This window comes from Pseudocercospora fijiensis (assembly GCF_000340215.1).
Source record: "Pseudocercospora fijiensis CIRAD86 unplaced genomic scaffold MYCFIscaffold_10, whole genome shotgun sequence".
Lineage (NCBI taxonomy): Eukaryota > Fungi > Ascomycota > Dothideomycetes > Mycosphaerellales > Mycosphaerellaceae > Pseudocercospora > Pseudocercospora fijiensis.
Window position 1 is genome coordinate 1,741,256 of NW_006921541.1, and position 23,218 is coordinate 1,764,473.

At 44.3% G+C, this 23,218-nt stretch overlaps 3 protein-coding genes across 3 annotated transcripts; 1 reads left to right on the forward strand and 2 right to left on the reverse strand.

Moving 5' to 3' along the window:
* Positions 1–106: 106 nt before the first annotated feature.
* Positions 107–1,698, reverse strand: MYCFIDRAFT_191199 (uncharacterized protein; the record flags this gene model as incomplete). The annotated part of the gene is made up of 2 exons (XM_007933404.1): positions 107–1,406; positions 1,547–1,698. 2 exons carry the CDS (start codon positions 1,696–1,698, stop codon positions 107–109), a joined length of 1,452 nt encoding a protein of 483 aa, XP_007931595.1.
* An 18,185-nt stretch (positions 1,699–19,883) lies between these two features.
* Positions 19,884–21,791, forward strand: MYCFIDRAFT_57380 (uncharacterized protein). The gene is made up of 2 exons (XM_007933122.1): positions 19,884–21,293; positions 21,347–21,791. The coding sequence occupies exons 1-2, from the start codon at positions 19,898–19,900 to the stop codon at positions 21,580–21,582; spliced, it is 1,632 nt and encodes a 543-aa protein (XP_007931313.1). The 5' UTR covers positions 19,884–19,897; the 3' UTR covers positions 21,583–21,791.
* An 833-nt stretch (positions 21,792–22,624) lies between these two features.
* MYCFIDRAFT_179316 (uncharacterized protein) lies at positions 22,625–23,092 on the reverse strand (the record flags this gene model as incomplete). The annotated part of the gene is made up of 4 exons (XM_007933405.1): positions 22,625–22,782; positions 22,812–22,931; positions 22,957–22,972; positions 23,018–23,092. 4 exons carry the CDS (start codon positions 23,090–23,092, stop codon positions 22,625–22,627), a joined length of 369 nt encoding a protein of 122 aa, XP_007931596.1.
* Positions 23,093–23,218: the final 126 nt, after the last annotated feature.

Below are 23,218 nucleotides of genomic sequence, written 5' to 3' on the forward strand. Positions count from 1 at the left end.
TGAGAAGCTGCTCTACATGCCCCCGATATGATAAGATCTGTGTCAAGATTGGCTATGTACATCTACCTCGTCAAGCAGTTGGCTCACGCTCTGGGCTTCATTGGCATCACTGCTGCACAACTTCCTCCAGCACCTCCTTAACTAAAGCAGCGTCCCTCGCCACATCAGCTTGCCAGTTTGCTACCGCAATCCGTGCAGCAGGCTGTCCCTCCCACTTTGTTCCGCTGACAACAATCTTTCGAGTGTCATTGATCCGCTTCACGAGTTCCTGGTTGACAGCATCGTCGACCGCTCGAAAGAGCACCACCATGTATGTCCTGCTCAAACCTTGCTCTTTTACCTTGGCGAAGCTAGGCGGAGACCGCGGCAGCAACTCATAAGCAGGTGAGTTTGCAATGTAGTTTGCGATTTCTCTCGCGAGGCCGATCTGTCGTTCCAGCATATCAAGATATCCGTTCCGGCCATGAGCAAGCAGAGTAGCGTAGACAGGCAACGCCCGAAATCGCCGCGAGTTCTCGATACCAATGTTCAGTGGCGAAGGAATGGTGACAGCCGATGACGACTGTAAGTATGCTGCTCCCACATTTTGAAAGACTTCTGTGCCGATGTCTAGATGTCTTGAAACGAAAATCCCACAGTCATAGGGCACATTGAACAGCTTGTGTGCGTCGCCCGTGATCGAGTCTGCCAGCTCCAGGTGGCGGACACCATCAACAAGAGTAGCATATTGGTTGTTATCAGTTGGCAGGAGTCTGGCTGGCAGACCGAATGCTGCATCTACATGAATCCAAGCGCCATACATGTCGCAAAGCTTGCGAATTTTGGTCATATCGTCTCCAGAGGTGGCGAAGAAGCCTGTGTTGACTTCAGCCATCGAGATTGCCACAATTGAACCTTTGGTCTGGTCTCGGAGAGCTGTCTCTAACGCGTCGAGGTCGAAATTATGCTTTGCTTGGGACAGGCCAACATCCTTCACAGCATTTCTGCCGAGCCCCACGATAGAGGCGGCCTTCTTCAGAGATGAGTGTGGAACGGTGGTTATGATCTGAAAGTCTTCAATCCCAACTTCCCTCATTGCAGTAGCCAGTCCATCGTTGGAAACACTAGCATCGTTGCCTTTCTTCTTGGCAAGCTCAGATATGACCCATTCTCTGCCGCAAGCAAGTCCTAAAAGATTGCTAGCCGTGGCACCCGTGGTAAACGTCCGATGGCTGAAGACATCACTCTCAAGCCCGACAAAGTCCAGTAGCATTCTCAAGGCAGCATCTTCAACGTCGGTACATATTGTTTGGTCTGGCAAATGGACTTGGGCCGTCTGATCGTGTACCGTCACAATGTGGTCAGCTGCGGTGGCGGCAGGTGTACTTCCACCATTAACGAATCCATAGTAGTTGGGAGACGAGCTACTATGACCTAGATGTAAGAACTCATCAGCATATGAACAAGCTCAGTATAATGAGGCAGGATAAGGACTGCACTTCGTCAAAGCCCGTATCTCGCATTGGAGGTTAGAAATCCGCAGGTAGTTGCATTGCAATGGCCATACTTACTCAGAGCCGGCACCAGATCCTGTCGAATGTGCTCAAGAGCCTTCTGTTCGCCCATACCGTCTGCCGGAAGGGACTTGCAAAGGCGACTTCTGGCATTGGCGAGGGTATGAAAGTCCGGGAGGACGAGACTTGTCGTTGAATTGGTCATTTTTGGCTGTTTGGATACAGTACGGGCAGGTCAGTGTGAGGCGGTTCGGGTGATGTGAAACGCAGCGTCTTCAATGCCACCCTTTCCGGAAAGCAGCGTGCAAATGGTGGCCTGGAGCCGTGGTGGATTTGAAGCTGGGCTGAGCTTGTCTTTGGATACGCTGAAGAAAAGAATGCTGACGAGTGAGCTGTGAGAAATACCATAAAGACAACTTACAGAAGTGAAGACGCCCGTACGCCCTTTGAACTGGGTTCCAGCCATGTCCGAGTTGAGTCAGTAATGGTATGGCGTTAGGAGCAAGCGTTGCAGCCGGCAGCCCTGAGCCGACCCCTGTGTTATGAAGTTGAGATTGTTGATGATTATTTAGAGGAGGAAGGCTAATTACAAAGGTAGGCCGTCGCCCTATTAGTTAGCTAGCCCCTAGACCGTTACTTCCTTGTTCCGTAATAGTCTGCCCTAAATAAAAGAAAAGGCACGCCCTCGTACCGTTACTCTAACTCTCTCGTCTCGTTACCTAGATACTAATTATCTAGTAGGCTGTCTACTGCTTAGGCTAGTCTCGTTGCCTAGATACTAATTATCTAGTAGGCCGTCTACTGCTTAGGCATAATTCTGTTCTTATTTCTACTCGTATCTACTTAAAGGCATGCTAGTACCTTAGCCTTCCTCTCTACAAATTCCGCTCGTTTCTTATTAGCCTTAGCTTCTATAGCTGCCTCCTCGCGTTCTAACTAGGCCTAGACTTGCGCTCGTCGCGTTTCCTTCTTAGCTACTATCTATCGGTTAGTATATCGCTCTATAGATAGGTCGGTTAGGTCGGTCTATACTCTTATATAGCGGTAGAGTACCTATCCTTAGTTGCTTCCGAATTCGGCGCTAAGGTCGTCCGTTAGCTAGGTAGCCTTAGTCGTTACTACTAATAAACCTTCCTCTCTAGGCTTCTGTTTAGGCAGGTTTAGATTATTATTATCTCTATTATTAGTAGCCTTCCTAGTCGCGCGGCAGTTGTCTCTATTTTCGAGTGCCTCGAAGTTAGCTAATAATACTCTAGGGTCTATAGGGTCTGCGGAGTATTCGTCGTTAGCGACTATTTGCCTTATCCTGTACTATCGCCTAACGAATACAACTCGTATAGCCTTAGGGTCGTAACGTACTATAAACTATTACTAGATAAGTTCCTATAATAGCTAGTTATACTCGGACTATAGCTTCTTTATTAAGTTCTTAACCTTCTTAGGTACTCGCTCGGTACCGTCGTCGGCTATATTTCTCTACGTAACTAGGTCGATATTAAGTGTCTCGTTCGGCGCTAGATAGAGTATATTAACCTCGATATCTCGTATTATATCTCTCTGCTCTCTAAGTATCTTATTATATTTATTCTTTTTCTTAGGCGATAGTTTAGCTAGCTCCGCCCTCGAAGTCCGATCCTTAGTAGGCTAAGCTATTAGGGCTCTAGCTAGGGCTCTCTTTTTATCTAACGACGTCGTCTCTATTATAGGCGATTCCTTTAGAGTAATAGGTATCGCCTTCTTAGCCTTCTTCGTTAGCTAAGGAGTTAGAGTTACCTTATCTTTATCGATAAGTCGGCTCTTACCCTTGTTTTTTCTCTTCTTAGTACTAGATTTCGATAGCGTCTCCTCGTTAGCATTAAATAGCGTAAATAATAGATAGGCGTTAACTAGCGTCTATAAGATAGATTCTAGGTCGTTAATAGCCTTATTATTTCCCTTGTTCTCGTTATTAGAGACAGGTTCCGTTACTAATCCTACCTCGCTTTAGAATTAATCGATTCTCTATTCTACCGTTATATTACTCTCTTACGGTTGCAGTCTCCGAAAAGGGAAGAAGGTATTAGGCTCGTCGGAGTCGGGCTTATTAAGAAGGTTATAGGCGTCGCTCTTGCGAGCCGAGCGATAGTCGTTAAAGTCGATGTCCGAGAGGTTATTAAGAGCGCCGTTGCCTATAGAACCGTCCTTACTATTACCCTCGCTAGCGTTACCTAGCAAATTAGTAGCGGTAGTATCGTTAGTAGCGGCTGTCTCGCTATTAGCCTCGGTAGCATACGCGAGGAGATCGTTAGGTAGCGTCGTATCGTTAGCATTAGCCTTACTAGCGTCGGCGGTCTACGCGAGGAGGTCGTTAGGTAAAGCCGCATCGCATACGTTAGGCATCTCGCGTAGTAGCGTCTCCTACTTTATATCGTATTCTATTACTTTACGCTACTAGAAACGGTATCGAATATTGTAAGTAAGCTTTTATATTAGCGATAGTAATGTATTTGCGGAAAGTTATTATTATAGTAAAGTTACTATAGCGAAGTTGTTTTAAAATAAAGTGAACTTAGTATACGCGCAAGCTTAGTATACGCGCTCCTACCTATTATAGAAGTAAAGCGGACTACGTAGAAGCTACGTAATTAGAGGAAATGTATATATAATAAGTCTGTCCTATAATGTTCCGTTACTATTCTAGCGGTAGCGACGATCGTAGGCCTTTACTATCGTTAGTAGAATGCCTTCCGTTCGTACCTACTTATTAGCTCTAGCTCCTACGTTCTTCTATCTAACTAGATATTCTATAACCTCCTTCCTATACCGACCGACTCGTCGGACTCGTCGGTTTCTTAGCGCTTCTATTTCCGGTAGAGCGTCTCCCTATTCGATACGTATCTTTAAGAGTTGCCTCGTTACTCGCTTATACGGATCCTTAGTATTAGGGTACGGCTCGAGTTCTATAATCGAGACTACTAGGTGTATCTTCTACGTCTTTAGTAGGTTAATCTAGTAGGCTAGTCCGGTACTTATAACCTTCGTTACCTTATATAGCCCGATCCTTAGAGGTATAAGCTTTCGGTTACTAACTCTAGGGATAGCGTAATTTTTAAGCTATAAATAGACTATATTGCCTACTACAGGTTTCTAGGCTACGTGCTAAGAGTCGTAGCGTTGCTTTATAGCGGCCTATATATAGGCGATATTGTTCTCTGCCTTAGCTTAGTAGACGTCCCGTTCCTTTACTAAATCCGTCGCGCTAGTTGTTACTATTTAGGCTAGTTCCCTAGGGTTGAAACCTATTAATACCTAGTTCGGTAATATGCTAGTCGAGGCGTTAACTAAATTGTTAAGAACTAGCTATATATACGGCGTTACGTATTCTAATTCTAGATCTCTATTAGGATCTTAGGTAAGGAAGTATCGTAGGGCAATCTCGACGGTCTAGTTCGTTCTCTTAGACTAGCTATTAGCCTATAGGTAATAGGCAGTCGTTATTAGAAGCTTAACGTTTATCCGCTTAAAAATAGCCTTCTATATCTCGGACGTAAACTTCGGGTCTCTATCGGAGATAATTACAGTCGGCAGGCTCTAATTATATTAGAATAGCTCGTTAAGCAAGCGGTTAGCCTAAGCCTCTACTAAGTACGTATCGTTACTAGTAATTAGGAGTACCTGTTTCGTATACTTATCGGTTGCTATAAGTATAGCGTTAGTTTCCTAAGCGGAAAGGGATACTACAAAGTTAATCGTAATCGTATAGAAGGGTACTAGCGGGGACAGTATAGGGTTTAAGGACCTATACGGCTTGTATCGCTTAGTCTGCAACTCTAAGCAGTCCTAATAGTAACTTAGATACTTTTTTAGTCTCTTAGCTAGTTTCCGGATATAGTACTAGTTATTTACTCGGGTATAGGTACGATAAAAACCGATGTAGTACTAGTTATCGTATACGCTACTAAAAATGTTACCCTCTAATACCTTTAGGATGTATAATCGTCGGTCGCCTAAATAGGGCTTATCGAGCTATACTAGGCCTTCGTCGTCGACTAAGAAGCTAGTAGAGCCTAGTTCCGCGTTCTATACTATTACTTTAATATTGCTTTAGTATTTATCTTCTTCGTATGCTTCGATAAGCTATTACTTAAATGCGTCGTCTATTTCTAGCATTATTACTCTATATACTAGTTCCTCGAATACGTCGCCCTCCGGGAGATAGTTATCTATCGTTTCTAGGCGCGATAAGGCGTCCGGTACGATATATTCTCGCCCTAGCTTATAGACTACCTTTAGTAGAAAAAGGGAAAGATATTACGACGATCTCGTTAGTCGGTTATTAAGCTTATTAACTAATAAGGAAGTTAAGGCAGTCTAGCTTACAATTCCTAGCGTTGCCGTATAATCCGTAAGTATAGTTACTATCGACTCGTATATCTCGACTATCTATCGTACGCGTTTAATTGTTTATACTAGGTAGGCGACCTCTAATTCGGTCGGCTAGTACCGTCGCTCTGTACTAGAAAGAGTCTTTAACAAAAACAAAATTAGTTACGTCTTTGTCCTACTAGGATTTTTAGTAATAGCGTCGCCCTCGACGTAGGCTACTATTACGCCGAAGCCTTGTTTCTTAGACGCGTCGATATAGATATATAGTAGCTAGTATCTCGCGAAATAATATAGCATCGTTAGCTTAGTAAAGGCCTCTTATAGGGCTTAAAACGTAGCTAGTCGTTCCTCCGTTTCCTCGATTAGTATCGTTACTATATAGTATCGACGTGCCTAGCTAGTAGTAGGCGCTCCCTTAAGCCTCTCTGTCTTTATCTTCTAAAGCGGTTCCGCTAGTTAAGTATAGTACTTAATATACGTTCTTAGCTACCTAGTTAGCCTAAGATAGTACTCTAGGTCCTTTAGCGTTCGTAGGAACTTAAGCTTAGTAATAGCCGCTAATTTGTCGGCCGGCGTCGCGGTACCTAAGGCGTCGACTCGTTACCCTAGTAGCTAGATCGATAGGTACCCGATAAAAGCCTTTTCGGGTACTATAGTAAGCTAGTGTCGGTTTAAGGCATCGAATACCTTGTCGAGATAGCGTAGATATTCCTCTAGCGTCTTGCTATAAATAACGATATCGTTAATAAAAGCTTTAGCGAACCTGTTAAGTCCTTCTATTTATAGGATTCTATCGATCTATCGCTATACGTAGGGCAGCGCGTTCTTATAGCCTATTACGGCGATATTATACATTTCCTAGCCTCTATAGGAGACTACTAAGAGCTTATATTAGTCTTCCGCTTTTACTAACTATTAGTAGAAAAACGACTTTATATCGATCGTCGAGATAAATTTAGCGCCTTAGATAGCAGCTAAAACGTCGCCTTATAGCGGCATTAGGTAGGCGTCTGTTATCGTAATATAGTTAAGTCTACGGATATCGATAACCGCTCTGCCTTTGCGGCTGTTCTTTAATTCCTTCTAGACTACGAACGTAGGGAACCTAAAGGGTATTAGTTCCTTCGTCTAGGATATCTATCCTTAGTTGTATAGCTTATCGTAGACGCCGTCGATAATCTCTCGTTCCTTCGGACCTATAGGGTATACCTTATATACTAATTTAGCGCCTACTGCCTTCTAATCGCTAACTAGGGGAATCGTTATCTAGTCTTCTTCGGGAACCTTAGCAAAACGGCCGTTATCGATAAATAGCTGCTTATGTTTCTTTAGTAAGGCGTTGTATTTAGCCCTCGTTTCGTCGTTACTATATAGTATAGCGCCTATTAGGCCTAGCTTTTCCTTCGCTCCTAGTTGCGCTAGCGGTAGCGACTCGTCGTCTTCCTCTCGCTCGGTAGTTACTATAAAGCATAGTAACACTCGGGCTCGTCCCTTCTAAGCGATATTTATCGTTACTACGGTACTATTTAGGAATTGCATTTCCTTGTCTATAAAAGACAAGACTAACTTCTCCTTTTCTATTAAGCGCGTTCCTAATAGCACGCTAGCCGGTAGGCTGTTAATTAAGTATACTCTTATCGATATCGTAACCCTGTTATTAAAAACTATATTAATAGGCATCTTATTAGATAGGCTCGTAATCTTATTACCTACTCCTCGGATCCGCCGTAGGCGCGTTGCCTTTAAAGGAACTCTATTAGGGTACCGCTACTAGGCTAAGGTTCGATCTATAAGAGTAATTAGGTTACTGCTATCTAGGTATATTTCTATTGCTATATTGTTTATCTAAGCTAATATAGTTACGTATCTAGCAGTTGTGCCTGTTTGCTTATCGGATCTAGTAGCCGCTAGGATTTTTGTCCCTATCCTTTATAGTGTTCTATCCGCAAATGCGAATAGAGCCGGTTAGACGTCTTAAACTCCTAGCAGTATACTATATAGGTATACTTATTATATACTAGACTTAGATGTCCTACGTTAAGAATATCTACTATGTTAGCGTTAGCGTTAGTATCGTCGTCGCCTTCTTTATTAAATAAATACTCGTTAGAGTCGATATAGTTAGTATCCTACTATTCCTCGCTCTCTAATTCTAGCTCCTTATCGACCTAATAAGAGTCCTACTTCTTACGCTAAGCGAAAGGCTTTATAGGCGGAGGCTTAGCTTTATTAAAGGTCTTCTTAGCGCCCCTTAACTACGACTTGTCGCTTGCTAATTCCTAACGGTCTTAAGGCTTCCGAAAGCGTTAGTCGCTTCGACCTTAGTTGCGGCGAGGCAGCGGCGGCTATAAAGAACGTACGGAGTTAGTCTAAGGCTTCCTAGAGCCTTCCTATCGATCTGTCTATTAACGGCTTAGTCGGAAGTCCTAGTCTCGATTACGCTATAGTTGCTTACCCGCTAAGCGGGTAGGGAATAGTCTTAATAAAGAACTAGTAATAGTAGTTATATTACGGCGGTTTAGTCGTTATGCTAGTTTAACCTACGCCGGTTGCTCTTCCTTAAGCCTCTATCTAAATAATACGATCGTGTCCTCTTCTCTTAGTAGCCGAATGCTACGTCGTAGCTCTACGTCGATACTATTCTATATATACGTTAGCTACTAGCTCTTATTAACTAGGCCGGCGTTACGTATATAGCGTATTACCTCGCTAAGGTAGGTATAGACCCCGCAGTGGTTCGGTTTCCGAACTACCAAACGTATATGGTTTAGTTTCTTGGCGGCGAACTAGCTCCCTAGTTCCGGTTTGGTTTTTTCGAACTATATAGATTCCTGGTTTGAACTAGAGACTATATTGGTTTTACTATAAGGACACTCTTATTCGACTACCGGCTACGATTGCCGGCCATAATAGTAACTCTGTTATATTTACTAGGCGTAGTTGCCGTTGCTAGGGCGTAGTTGCTATTGCTAGGGCGTAGTTTTGCTACAAGGACACTCTTATTCGACTGCCGGCCACGATTGCCGGCTATAATAGTTACTAGGTTGTATTTACTACGCTTTATTACCGTTGCTAGGGCGTGGTTGCCGTTGCTAGGGCGTAGTTGCCGTTGCTAGGGCGTAGTTACTATTGCCGGGGCGTAGTTGCCGTAGTTGCGAAAGCTTACCTATATAACGTTACGTAGGCGGCAACAATTAGGGCTTCGCGATATTCTTATACTTTCAACTTCTTCCTCTATACCTATACCGACAACAACTACTATACGCTGCGCCCCCGCCCCTTTCCCTTATAATAGTAAGAGAGAAGCGCGCCGCGCGCTAAACAGAAGATAGAACTAAAGACCGCGAGTTTGTTTTACTTAAGCGTCTAACTAAAAAGCGCAAGACTAAAGAGGAGTACTCTACGAAGAAGAATTCCGTACGAGACCGCGAGAGAAAGGATAAGATAGATAAGGATAAAAGAGCTAAGGATAAGAGAAGAAAGGCGCGGAATAAGGCATTCTATCGATAGCTAGCGCCTATAGAAAAAAGTAAAGGTTAGAATAAGAAGACAACCTAAGAGAAGGCTAAGAGGAGGAAAGAATTGCGGCTAGTTTTCGAGCGTAAAGTTCTAGCAGCGTAAGTCAATCTAGCTAGCGGCCGTAGCTAGTAGCTATAGCCGGTAGCCGTAGCCGGTAGCTGTAGCCGGCATATTTTTCTTTGACACGTTAACTAATAGCATTTAGACCTATAGTCGCTACCTCTATCGATACGACCGATAGTAACGGAGATGTTTAGATAGCCGAGAACAACAATACTAGAGTTTAGGATGCCGCGATAGAGCTTGATGCTACGAATAAAGGAACTAAAAAAAGCGAGGAGATACTATACGTCGATCTAGTAACAGGTGTAGTCTTAGGGCCTAACGCTATAGACGATAAGCGCTAGGAGTAGATCGAGTACAGTTAAAGAGACGAGATACTAGTAAAGGGCCAAGGCATAAGTCCTATTAATCTAGAAAATCATAGTCAAAGCTACTACGAAAAGCTAGTAAGGATTGGAATCGAGACTAGTCGTCTTTATATCCTCGATATAGAGTAGAAGTTTCTTTATTAGTATTAGAGCGAAGCCTTTACGTCTATAAAGGCAAAGTGGCTTGCGATTAATGCGATCGGGGCTAGGTATCTAGGGACGGTAGAAGTGTTACTATAGGAGGAAGGGGTACAGGTAATTATTCTATACTCGGCATATATAGCCGGCGTTCGTAGCCGGCAGATACTAACAGTTAAATAGAAAGCGTTTCTCGAAGGCAGAGTGCTACTGCTATATAAAATCTTTACTAAGGCAGAGAGGGCTTGTATCCGGAATCTAAGCTACTAGTAGGATAGGTTAGCGTTAGAATTCTCTAAATCTCTATATAAGCCTCCGAAGGATTACCTATTTCAGCGATACGGCTTTATCTCGACTACTCCGCAGGCACCTAAAGAAGCTCGAGCGCTCTTTAAGGTCTTTACTAAGAAGCGGAAGGAGTTCGAGGATTAGGATTGGTTAATAGAGCTATTAGTTAGTCTTAGGTTTCGTAGTCAGACTCGGCCTAAGCATTTACTTATCGAGTATCTTATACCGAAAGAGGATAGATTGAGACTAAAAACGAGCTTGGATTCGTTAGGTACAGTAGCTCGGTTCCGTTAGTAGGAGAGAGCCGCTATATAGAAGGCAAAATTCAGGTAGTTAGGGTAGCTAGGAAAGAAATTCTAGTAGTTAGGCTAGCTAGGGTAGCTAGGAAAAAAAATCTGGTAGTTAGGTAGCTAGGAAACAAAAAAAAAAGGTAGCTAGCTATTTACTACCTAGCTGTTCCTAACGATACGATACTATAAAAGAAAGGGTGTTTCTCTACAGCTACTAGTATACATCTACTACTCCTAAGTCCTTACCTTACCGTACGAAACCTCAAAACATGCCGACCGACATTGTATATACACTAGGCGCTATACTAGGAAGGGTAACAACGAGACGACAGTCGAAACAGTCTAGTATACGAGCGAGATTGCGACAACGTCGAGAGGAGGTCGCATACTTACCTTCGAGCCTATCGAGTCCTAGACTACGATTAGGGCTAGATTTATCCTCTCCGAATCCTAGTAGTAGGAATTCATTATAGGGTACTACTACCTAGTCCTTACCTTTACGGAGTCTAAGCAGAAGGTTGTTCGGAGATATAAGAATATCGAGTATTAACCCGGAAATCTTCGAAAAGGCTAGCTAGGCGTATCTTTAGAAACCCGAGTATATAGAGCAGTTCAATCAATAGGTCTATAAGATATAGTTCCCTTTATACTTACGTTCGAAGGAGTAGAAACTCCGGAAGTACTCGATGCGATAGGGGAGTAAGGAGCGAACGGATACATTCTAGAAGTTCTTTATAGAGGGGGTATTGCACCGTTATACGACTTCTCGACTCAAAGGTTAACTAGTAATTGTCTGTAACTTCTACGGTTTAATCTTAAAACACCCGAAACTAGGGGATAGGAACTCATTGCCTACGAACTATCTCTATTCTAAACGGTGTCGGGAATCTTAAGGAAAGAGGAGAGTTGATATAGATACAGCGTTCTAGAAAGAGGTATATCTTCTAAAATGCCGGCTATAGCTACCGGCTACAGCTACCGGCTATAGATTCCGGCTACCTAAATCAACCGTAGAGATCTAGCTAATTATTATAGGCTACGCTTAAGGAAGCTCTAGGATTAAAGGCTACCGATTTCTCCCCCGAAGACTTTAAGCAACTAGCAAACGAAATGCTAGCTATAAACGGTCTTCCGGAAGACTTCTACGAAAGGGAGTCTATATAGAAGACATACCTATATCTTATAAACTACCCTCCCCTATTTCTCGGCGCGATAACCTAGCGTGTTATATTCGAAAAGAACAAAGAGGCTACGTTAGACGACATTCGGGAGATCCTCCGTAATACTCGCCGAGTAGCTATTGCTATCGATAGCTAGTTAAGCCGGACTATAAGAGCCTCCTTCCTCTCGATTATGCTATACTTTATCAATTCGGATTAGAAACTCTAGGAACTAATAATCGGATTCCCTAAAATTCTAGGTTCCTATACTAGTAAGGATATAGCGAAGCTTGTCTATACGGCAATAGACAGGGTTAGCGTAACAACGAAACTGATCTCGATTACTGCGGACAACGCTAGTAATAATCGAACATTGTATAAGGCGTTATATATACAATTCACTCGCATATGTCTTTAAAATTACTAATTGTATCGATAGGGTCGAGTACGTAGAGGAGATTATAAGGTCTATAATCTAGCTTAATCTTCCGAATGTTAAGCTCGCTACGATTCCGGATACGCACGACAATACGCACGATAATAACGATAAAGAGGAGCCTATTAATAGCCCTAGCCCTATTGAATCGGAGCCGACGTCGTTGCTAGTTACATCCCTATAGAAGTTTCCCTACCTCGCTTATATAGTTCAAATCGCGATCCGAGCCCTTTTTAAGACGCTTAAAATTGCACTATTAAACGACGACTAATAGAAGATCCTAGATAAGGATAAAGCAAAGTCGAAAGTCGAGAAACTCATTATAGCAATAAGACGGGATAAGGCAGAGAGCCTCGCTCTCGTTTTATATAAGGTATAACTTATGTCCGTAGCCGGCACCTATAGCCGGCAACCTAGTATAGTTCTAACTCTTTTTCTCTAGCTTCGTCGTCTAGCAATATATACGAACTCGAGCTTATAGAGATATAACCGATTCGAGGCTATTTAAAAGAACCTAATCGAGCGCCCTAAAACCGATGCCTAGAATATCGCATAGAATAAGCGATAGCAAAAGCGGCCTCCTTAGCGCCTACTCCGTTTTACCTAAGACGTTAAGACCCGGTTCGATTCGACTTTCTATATAGTTACGAGGGGATATACTTTACGTACCGCTCTCGAGATCTATTAGAGTTCCGAGGGTATTGAGTAGCTCGGCCTTACCGCCGCCGAATAGCGCTAAGTAGAGTATCTCGTCGATATTAGTAAGCATTACGCGAAGGTTACTACTACGATTGGAAGAACCCGAGGACCGACGATCTACCTTGTCTTTACGTACTACAACTAGCTCTTTAACGAGCTCGAGGAAACCGTAGCTAAGCTAGCTAGGAAGAGCGTTCCCTAGAAAGTAGCTATAACGAAAGCTATAGACACCTCCTATACTAAGTTGCATAAATATTACAGTGCTACCTTTAACTCGTTCGGGGATATCTATAGCGTTACGTACTTGCTTAACCCGGTAGAAAAGGATATATACTAGCAGAGGCCGGAATAGAAGGCGGACGAGGTATAGCCGAAGCATTACTAGACTATTCTAGAAAAGATGTTCTACGAGCGTCGGAAAGAAACTAGTCCAAATGCAGCTCCTATAAAGAAAAAGAAGGTTTAGAAGGCTCCGACATTATACCTATTTCGTAGGTAGGAAGTAGAGGCAGAAGAGGAAGCAACTACTAAAGTAAATAAAGAAGAGTTCGATCTCTATCGGCGCGCGAGTAAGTATAAACCCGTAGGCTCGGAAAGAGGGCTAATAATCTCTAGATCTTACCGGTCTTCTAGACGAATTCGGAGACGATATTCTCGCTATATAGCAGCGGTTAGAGCCTAAGTTTCTAACGATAGCGTCGGTCGCTCGGGACGTCCTCGCTATCCCGAGCGTAGGCATAGGCTATAAGAGGTCTTTTAGTATCGCTCGTTACTAGGGCCGCTTTAATCGAACATACTCGCCTACTACCTTCGAATCTATTATAGTATTCCGATACTATCTCCTCTACTAGAATCGCTAAGGTAGGTTACTAAAGATTATACTAAAGGAGTTGATCGAGGAATTAGAAAACCTTAAGATCGAAGAAACCTAGGAACGCGAAGAGAATACGAAATTTAGTCTAAGCGAAACCCTAATTAGCGATAACGAAGAGGAGGAGGGCGGAGGTAGAAGGCGATACCGGGTCGAGAAGCGGAAACGTATACAGGCTTAGAGCAGCTTTAAGGAGACGAAGCGTTTACGTATAAGGTAATATAGCCGGCGTATATAGCCGGCATATGTCCGAAATGTGTTTCGAATTCCTAGGACCTAAACAGACTAGTTGCTATAGCAACCGACCCCGCTTACCTACGGACTATTTCTAATTCTCTATTCGCTCTTCCTCTCCTTCTTCCCTTTCCCTATATTCTTAAAGACAAACATACCTTAAGGATTCGGCTCTTCGGGCCTTCCTAAGCCGGCTGCCTCCCCTTCCTTAAGCTACTATCCTTTATTCGAATCTAACGATAACCTAATAAGGCGGTTTAATAGAAGACTATTTGTTCTAGAAGGCAAGAAGCATTAATGTCTCCTTACGATTATATGCTTATTAATTTTCTAGGTCCTACCGATATACCCTCGTCGCCTAAACGCGCAGATGAATATCTTTAGAGGCTAAAGGGCAAGGGTAAAGCAAGCTAAGTATAGGGAGACCGTAGCGAGAACGAGATATCGGAAGAGTAAGGCTCTCCGTAGTATATACGAAGGAAGGGGGTTCTTCGGAAAACAGTACCGAAAAACAAGAAGGCTATAGGTAGACAGGAGAAGGCTAAAAAGAGTAGGCGGACGAAGACTGTCGCGAAGAAAAGTTATCTTTCTATTAAAAGAAAGGGAATAAGGCAGGACTCGACGACAAAGAAGCGGCGCTTTAAACTAGGTACTATTGCCCTTCGCTAGATCCGGCTTTTCTAAAACAAAAGAGGGACCGAGCTTTTAATCCCTAAGACTCCCTTCTAGCGACTCGTCCGAGAAATTACATTAGATTTTCGGTCTAGTATACGATTTACGGCTAAGGCGATTAGTGCTCTTTAGGAAGCTACGGAGGCATTTCTCGTAACCGAGCTTAAGCTTTTAAACCTCCTTGCTATCTATACGAAGCGGGTTACTCTTTAAAATAAAGATATACAGCTTCTAGCTAAAATTCGGCGTCGGTTTACAGCGGATTAGTTGGAAATTGTATTTAGTCGTTAGATTAACCTAGAAGGAGGCCCATTTTCGCATCCTTTTGCCGGCTACAGGTGCCGGCCACATTTCTGATTTTATCTCCGCGCCGTCCCTAAATCTAAGGTACGAAGTAGAAACCTAGCGCTCTATATTCACCCGGCTCTTATAGAGACGAGCTACATTTAGATTAGTTTCTTCGCATATCGCGACCTAGCGGGTAGTAAGCGAAAGGGCGATAGAACGTTTATAATACGTCTCTATTTAGACCTAAAACACAAAGGTCCTAAGGAGCCCTAGCATCCTAACTATAAGGAGATTCTTTAGTATTAGCACTTTAATCCTCTATACTACGAGGCAGATAGCAAGCCTGCGAGAGAGAAACTTTAACGAGAAATTCTCTATAATGCGTAGCGCTATTGTATAGCTATAGATACGCACCAAGTCCGGCAACTCGAAGAAGAATTAAGACAGCGTATTAGCGACCGAGGAGGAGATCGATAGTATACTAGTAGAGTCGAGGTCTTATAAGCGAAGCACAAGATAATATAGGCTCTTAGTCGTATAGAGTAACGTACTATATAAATAACTAGGCGTGCTACTCTTATTCACTTACGACCTATATCCTAGGATGCTCTTATTGTACTTTTTATACTCTTTTCTAATACCTTACCTGTAATCGCTCCGCGACAACCGAGTGAATATAAGCTATAGGATTTCCGCTCGGTACCTTAGCCTTCGAGATACGGCGGAGTTGATTCTCTATAATACGTAGCGCTATTACATAGCTACAGATGCGCACTAAGTCCGGCAACTCGAAGAAGATTTAAGACAGCGACCGAGTAGGAGAATAACAGTATATTAGTAGAGTCGAGGTCTTATAAGCGAAGCACGAGATAATATAGGCTCTTAGTCGTATAGAGTAACGTACTATATAAATAACTAGGCGTGCTACTCTTATTCACTTACGACCTATATCCTAGGATACTCTTCTCGTACTTTTTATACTCTTTTCTAATACCTCACCTGTAAGCGCTCCGCGACAACCGAGTGAATATAAGCTATAGGGTTTCCGCTCGGTACCTTAGCCTCCGAGATAGGGCGGAGTTAAATTTAGAGCGATAGCCGGCACTCGTAGCCGGCACTCGTAGCCGGCATATAGAGACGGTAGTAGGCCTTTTCCTGCTAAATGACTAGCTTGTTTAGTATAGCCTACCTGATATTTCTTATATTTACTAGCAATAGGCCTAGGTTACTTATAAGATTACTATAGCTAGTAAAGGCATTACTAAAGAATATCTATACTATAGTAGGATACTATTATCACGCCGGCTATTTATTAAAAGGAGGCTTTCGCCTATTACTATGCCGGCTATATATGCCGGCTATATTTCAAAGTCTGCCGTACCTGCCTTTTTTAGCCGTACCTGCCTTTTTTAGCCGTGCCTGCCTTCTTTCCTTGCTCTAACGTCACTATAATATAGGCTTGCGCGAAGCTTACTCTGTTGCCTAGCGACACCGCGATACTACCGCTATATTCAACCTTCGCATCGATACCTATACCTCTACGCTCTATATCTACTACCTCCGCAATACCCTCGCTCCGCGCGCGCCTTCGTATACCTTCGTAACGCACTTTTTTCCTTAATTCGACGACTTTTATAATAGCGAGTCTACTTAACCAAGTTACGACGCCTCGTAAGAAGGGACCTAGTGCTTCTACGGGTCGCAACAAGATCGGAAATAATAGAACGAGTATAGTACATTAACGTAAGATAGCTGCTACTACTACCGCTAGCTCCGGTACTAGAAAGGGCGTCGCGAGCAAGGCTCCGCGTAAGACAACGGCGGGCAAGGCTCCGCGTAAGACAACGGCGGGCAAGGCTCTACGTAAGACGACAACTAGCGCTTCTGCTACTAGTAGCAATTATACGAAGCGTCGATAGCGCCTAGGAAGTAAGTCCTATTTGTAGCCGGCAGCGTAGCCGGCAGCGTAGCCGGCATTCTTACTGTCTTTTTACTAATCCTTCTTTAGCCGTAGCCCTCCGTAAGATTCGGCAGTATTAGAAGAGTTCTAAGCTCCTAATCCGCAAAACTCCTTTTTAACGACTTGTTCGCGAAATTGCCTAGGATTATAGAATAGACCTTCGCTTCCAAGCCTCCGCGATAGGCGCCCTTTAAGAGGCTACAGAAGCCTACCTAGTTCGTATCTTCGAATATATGTTTCTCTTCTACCTCTTTTCGGACTATGCTAATACTATTTTAGCGGTCAACCTTATAGCTATCTACGCGAAGCGTATAACGATTATAGACAAGGATTTTAAAGCACTCGATCAGATTCTGAAAGGCTAGAATATCTACATTCGAGATAGTGCTAGATAGGATAGATATACTAGTAGGAAGGATGTTCGTAGTATCGTCTGCAAGCTTTTCTATATACGAAATGAGCCGCTATTATACGGCGCTGCATACCGCGCTCTAAATACTCTCTAAGCATATATATATAGTATAGTATGCTTTATTAGCCGTACGGAATAGAAGTCTCCCAAAATCCCGTTAGTACTAAGGAGTAAAAAGGCCGGCTACGCTGCCGGCTACGCTGCCGGCCACGCTGCTAGCTACGCTGCTAGGTTTTTTAAAGAACTAAAAGAAGATAGACATTCCGGTTGATTTGTATTAGTTTAGATTTTTATAAAAAGAAAACAGGGAAAAATAAGGAAGGTTGAAGAGCCTAATAGTTATAGTTATAGGCACTATCCCTGTTTTCTAGAGCATATTATATACCTGCCTTCGCAACTCTACCTAATACTCCCTCTAAATATCCTTATACTCTACCTACTAGAAATTCAACTAGGTACCTAGACCTATAGCTGCCTCTATATCTTTTACTATCTTCTATAGGTTGAAGGCCTCTTCTATAGCAGCCTCTACCTCCTTATACAATACGAAGTTACTACCTGCCCTACCCTTTATATCTCCTAAATAACTAAGAGTTCTAAGGAACGAACTAGCATTCGGCCTTAGTATAGCGAGTAACTAGTAGAACGTTCTACAGAGCTGCTTTATAGCTCTTTTATATACTGTGCCGATACCGAGGGAGGAGCTATCCTAGTACTTAATATTGTCGAATAGTTCGGTAGGAAAGTGTATAAACTTCTTAAGGAGGAGGACTTCTAGGGAAATCGATAAGTTCTGCCTAGATCTAGATAAAGACATTCTGCTAAGCAGTTAGGGAATTGAACCGTAAACGAAAGGATGAAATTCATACCTAAGGAGTACAGTTTCCGAACTAAACTATAATGCCTTATATATATGTATGCTTTTAATTGGTTAGTGCCCTTAGCTAATTGTCTATAGATTTAAGGTTATATAAGTACCTTCATACAACTACGTAGCCTAAGTAGGATTCGAAAATTCTATAAGTACTAAGGACTAAAAATGCCGGCCACGCTGCCGGCCACACTGCTAAGTCTTACAAAGGGCTTGCTTGAAGCTACGTATACATTCGTACACTTCTTAAAAACCGATAAATTATATGGTTCGAACCAGCTACTTATATAGTTGCTTAGCAAACCAACCCAAACTAAACCAGAGTTTCGGCTTAGCAAACCAAACCAAACCAACCCGAACCACTGCGGGGTCTAGGTAGGTATCTATACTACGTTAGTTACTTGCGTCTAATAACGTATATTTAAGCCGCGTTAGCTCGTTTAGCGACTTAGATAGTAGCGTCTAGAAGTTCTCTTATAGCGTCGTAAACTAATAGTCTAGACCTAGTATATAGCGAAGGCCCTATTTCGCTAGGTTGTTAAGCGTATTAGTATACTAGGTTAAGGCCGTTCCTCGTAGTAGTACGGGGATTCTAGACTTAACTCGATCGTTACTACGATATACTACAATATCCTTAAGTCGTTTAATAAAGATATTAACGTCTTAGAAGAAGGTATCGGATCCTACGATACTCGGGTCGTCGTCTCCCTTCGGTAGATCTAGCTAGAAGAAGCTAATTTCCTAGTCCCGCATTCGGTCTAGGTTACTAGCCTCGTTAAAGATAGATATACTATTTTTATTTCCGTTGCCTACCGTAGGAGCCTAGCCTACTAGTGCCTAGGCAACTGCCGCCTAAATAGCGGCTATTATTTCCGCCGAGATAGCGTCCCCTTGTTCCGCTATAGTAGGAGGCTAGACGCTCGTTGCCTATATAGTTACTATTATAGATCGAGCCGTCGACGTAGTCGAAGGTTATATACTTATAGTAGAGGTTATCGTTATTATTATCGCGTTAGGCGATTGCTATAGTTATAACTGCTATAGCGACCTAGAAGCAGCTATCCTTAATTTAGAAGGTAACTTCCCCTTTGCGGATAAGTGCCTTCTAGACCTAGTTAGTTCTAAAGTAGTCGTAGATAGTAAATTTAGCCTATATCTTCTTCGGTAGAACTATAGGAAGGAGTTCTATATAGGCTGTCGGTATACTAGTAAATCGAGCTACTTAGGAGGATAGGTCTCTGTCGCCTAAAAGTCCTATAGAAAGCGTCCTAAATAAGACCTAACCTCTACGTTAGTAATTTAGTTAGTTTGCGTATATATAGCGAAAGCGCGGTCGTCGTCTATAGGGTTTATATAGATACGCGTTCCGTATACACGGTCGCAAAGAAGTAGTAGGGGGAAGTAGTTAGGCTCTTAGTCGGGTTAGCCTCGATCTAGTAGTTGCCTCGTTCTAGTAGTATCTTAAATAACTCCTAGTAGTACGAGGGTTTAGTACGAGCGAAGCTACTATTTGTTATGAAGTTGAGATTGTTAATGATTATTTAGAGGAGGAAGGCTAATTACAAAGGTAGGCCGTCGCCCCATTAGTTAGCCAGCCCCTGGACCGTTACTTCCTTGTTCCGTAACACCCTGTTAGGGCTGGTCTGTACGGAGGTGCACATGGTCTTTCCGTGACAAAACCAAAAGTTCGCGACTTCAGATTCGCGTGCCTCGTTCCAGCACAGCTCCAGCACAGCCAAGCCATATTAAACCACCACAAAAACTGCAAACATGTCGGCCGCTCAACTACTCAACCCGAAGGCCGAATCTCGACGACGAGGCGAAGCATTAAGAGTCAACATTTCCGCTGGCGAAGGACTGCAGGATGTGCTCGCATCCAACCTGGGGCCTACGGGCACACTCAAGATGCTGGTTGATGGCTCAGGGCAGATCAAGCTCACGAAGGACGGCAGTGTACTGCTGAAGGAGATGCAGATTCAAAATCCAACCGCAGTCATGATTGCGCGGGCAGCAACAGCACAAGATGAGATCTGCGGAGACGGCACAACGAGCGTGGTGTTGATGGTGGGAGAATTGCTGAAGCAGGCGGACCGATACATTGCTGAAGGCTTACATCCACGAGTGATCACCGATGGCTACGAGGTGGCCAAAAACGAGACGCTGCGCTTCTTGGACGAATTCAAGCTGGCGAGAGACGTCGACAGAGAATTGTTGCTGAACGTCGCGCGGACCTCGTTAAGCACAAAGATTAACAAGACTCTCGCCGAACAGCTCACTCCCGATATCGTTGACGCCGTCCTCGCCATCTACCAAGCTCCCGCGAAACCAGACTTGCACATGGTCGAGATCATGACTATGCAGCACCGAACCGCAGCCGACACCCAGCTGATTCGCGGACTTGCCCTCGACCACGGAGCGAGACATCCCGACATGCCAAAGGACGTTAAGAACGCCTTCATCCTCACTTTGAATGTGTCGTTAGAATACGAGAAGAGCGAGATCAACAGTGGCTTCTACTACTCCAGCGCGGAGCAACGAGAAAAGCTTGTGGAGAGCGAGCGGAGGTTCGTCGATGACAAGCTGAGGAAGATCGTCGAGCTCAAGAAGGAGGTATGTGGCAATGACCCGAAGAAGGGCTTCGTCATCATCAACCAAAAGGGTATTGACCCGCTGTCACTCGATGTGCTCGTGAAGAACGGCATTTTCGCACTGCGGAGAGCGAAGAGGAGAAATATGGAGAGACTACAGCTCATTTGTGGTGGCACAGCACAGAACAGCGTTGACGACCTGACGCCTGACGTGCTTGGCTGGGCGGGCCACGTCTACGAGCATCAGCTGGGCGAGGAGAAGTACACTTTCATTGAGGAGGTCAAGGATCCGAAGTCGGTCACTATTTTGATCAAGGGACCAAACGCGCACACTATCACACAGATCAAGGATGCGGTCCGAGACGGCTTGAGATCGGTATACAACATGATTGTGGACAAGAGCGTTGTGCCTGGCGGAGGTGCATTCCAGGTGGCAGCTGCGAGGAGACTGAACTCAGACGAATTCGGCAAGCAGGTGAAGGGCAAAGCGAAGTGGGGTGTCTCTGCTTTTGCTGATGCTCTGCTCGTCATTCCGAAGACATTGGCCGCAAATAGTGGGCACGACATCCAGGATTGCCGTAAGTCTTTACGAGCGCTAAGTTCACGAGACAAGTCGCTAACTTTGCTGCAGTCGCCACTCTTCAAGACGAGCACGCCGATGGTCATGTCGCTGGCCTCGACCTCACACTTGGAGAGCCTATGGACCCAGTACAGCAAGGTGTTTACGACAGCTTCCGTGTCCTGCGAAATAGCATCGCCAGCGCTACAGGAATCTCGTCGAATCTTCTGCTCTGCGATGAAATGCTCAAGGCGCGGCAAATGGGCAAGTCGGGGCCGCCCGGAGGTGGCGAGGAAGGAGGCGAATGAAAAAGATGACATGGGCGATCGTAGATGAAGTTTACTGCCACGAAAACGCTCGGCGGAAGCTTGCCAATGCGCTTTTCTGGGCATGACTCTGTGCAGGAACGGTCAAGGTGAGGAAGCATTCAGCACACTGTAAGAGCATACCTTGCCCGCGCGAGTTCGCAAAACAGCTGTAAAGTAATGAGCACTAGACACAACGGCGAAAAGCCACGAGGATCGCGCTTAAGAGTTGCATTCCATCTTCACTCGGGCTCATGCCTTTCAATTGCTATTGACTCTTATCCCTTCCTGACGCAAAACTCAGTGATCCAGACACCTAGAGCGAGAGAGCCGACATCAGTTGCTAACCCGTTTGCACAGGCGTTTGCCCAGGCCGAAACCCTTCGAAATGACCTACATTCGTCGAGAAGCGACGACATTATTTCCTCGCGACTAGACAAGCGCTTTCGTACAAAGAATTTATTAGTGCTGCTCGTAGCATGCACTCGCGCTGCTGCCGCATGAGACAAGACTCATGAAGGCCCTCTTAGGCGGAGACCTTAACATTCACACCAAATAGCAGTCTGAGAAACTCCGCGACCCTCCAGCTCAACAAGCCAAAGCGCGCCGCAATGCTCGATCTAGACGCAGCAATGGTTCGTACGCCTCTCCATCTCCGCTATAATGACTAACCTGGTGGCAGGACATCTGGGCCTCTTGGAATACGGGCACCGTTCTGAACATCGAAGACGAAGCTGTCCTATCTCGAATTCGGGACAGCCATATCTTTATGACTGCCTCCGCAGACACTCGATCAGAACTATCAATCTACCTCTGGGCATACAAAGAACGAGTCACGTTCGGCGCACCTACAAGCCAAGATACATATTGTTGGAAAAACATGGAGGAACTTCTCAAGATCACGACAATCCAGCCACCCAGGCGCGCTCGAAAGATTGTGGTTTTGAAAGTCGGTCCAAGACTTGCGAATCTTGTAGCGAAGCAGAACAGTCCATCAGCTTGATCTCTGGTCAAGCTTCTAAAGCTACTATGAAATCGGGCAGAGTCAGTCATCGCCTTCTAACCTCACGTTTTTCCAATTCGACGACCTCTGACCACTCAATAGATGGGCATCCACCACCGACCATGCCACAACCAACCCGCGAACTCCACCTCCTGATATCCCCACGAAGATTCTCCTCGTCAAGCTCAGATCCTCCAAACCTCGCCCTCGCAGCAACATTACAACACACCCAGCCCATGATCCTCAAACTTCAATCTCGAACTCGTGCAAGTCCGACATAATTTCTTTTCCTTCGACCTTGGCGATGGCAATCTGGACCACGAAAATTCCATACCAAGCAAGCTAGCTACTTTCAACGCTGGAATCTCATTCACCGAGATCTTGCTTTGGCTACGAGAATGAAGGGAAGTTGGAGGCCGGGACATAGCTATAGACCTGAGATTCGTCGAATGTTTTTGAAGGATGGTCTAGAATGGTTGGATGGAGTGACGAGGGAGGACTGGATATCATGACGAGGAAGAAAGAGAGGGACAATTAACAGTTAGGGCGAGGATGAAGCAACTTGAATTCGAGCGGAATCGAGTATTTTATATTAAGAAATTCGCGTTATTCGAGGGAAAGAGGAAGGCTCGAAGA

Coding starts and splice junctions, on each gene's coding strand:
- MYCFIDRAFT_57380 (XM_007933122.1), top strand. CDS start 19,898: ATGTCGGCCGCTCAACTACTCAACCCGAAGGCCGAATCTCGACGACGA. Junction 21,294..21,346: donor GCACGACATCCAGGATTGCC/GTAAGTCTTTAC, acceptor ACTTTGCTGCAG/TCGCCACTCTTCAAGACGAG.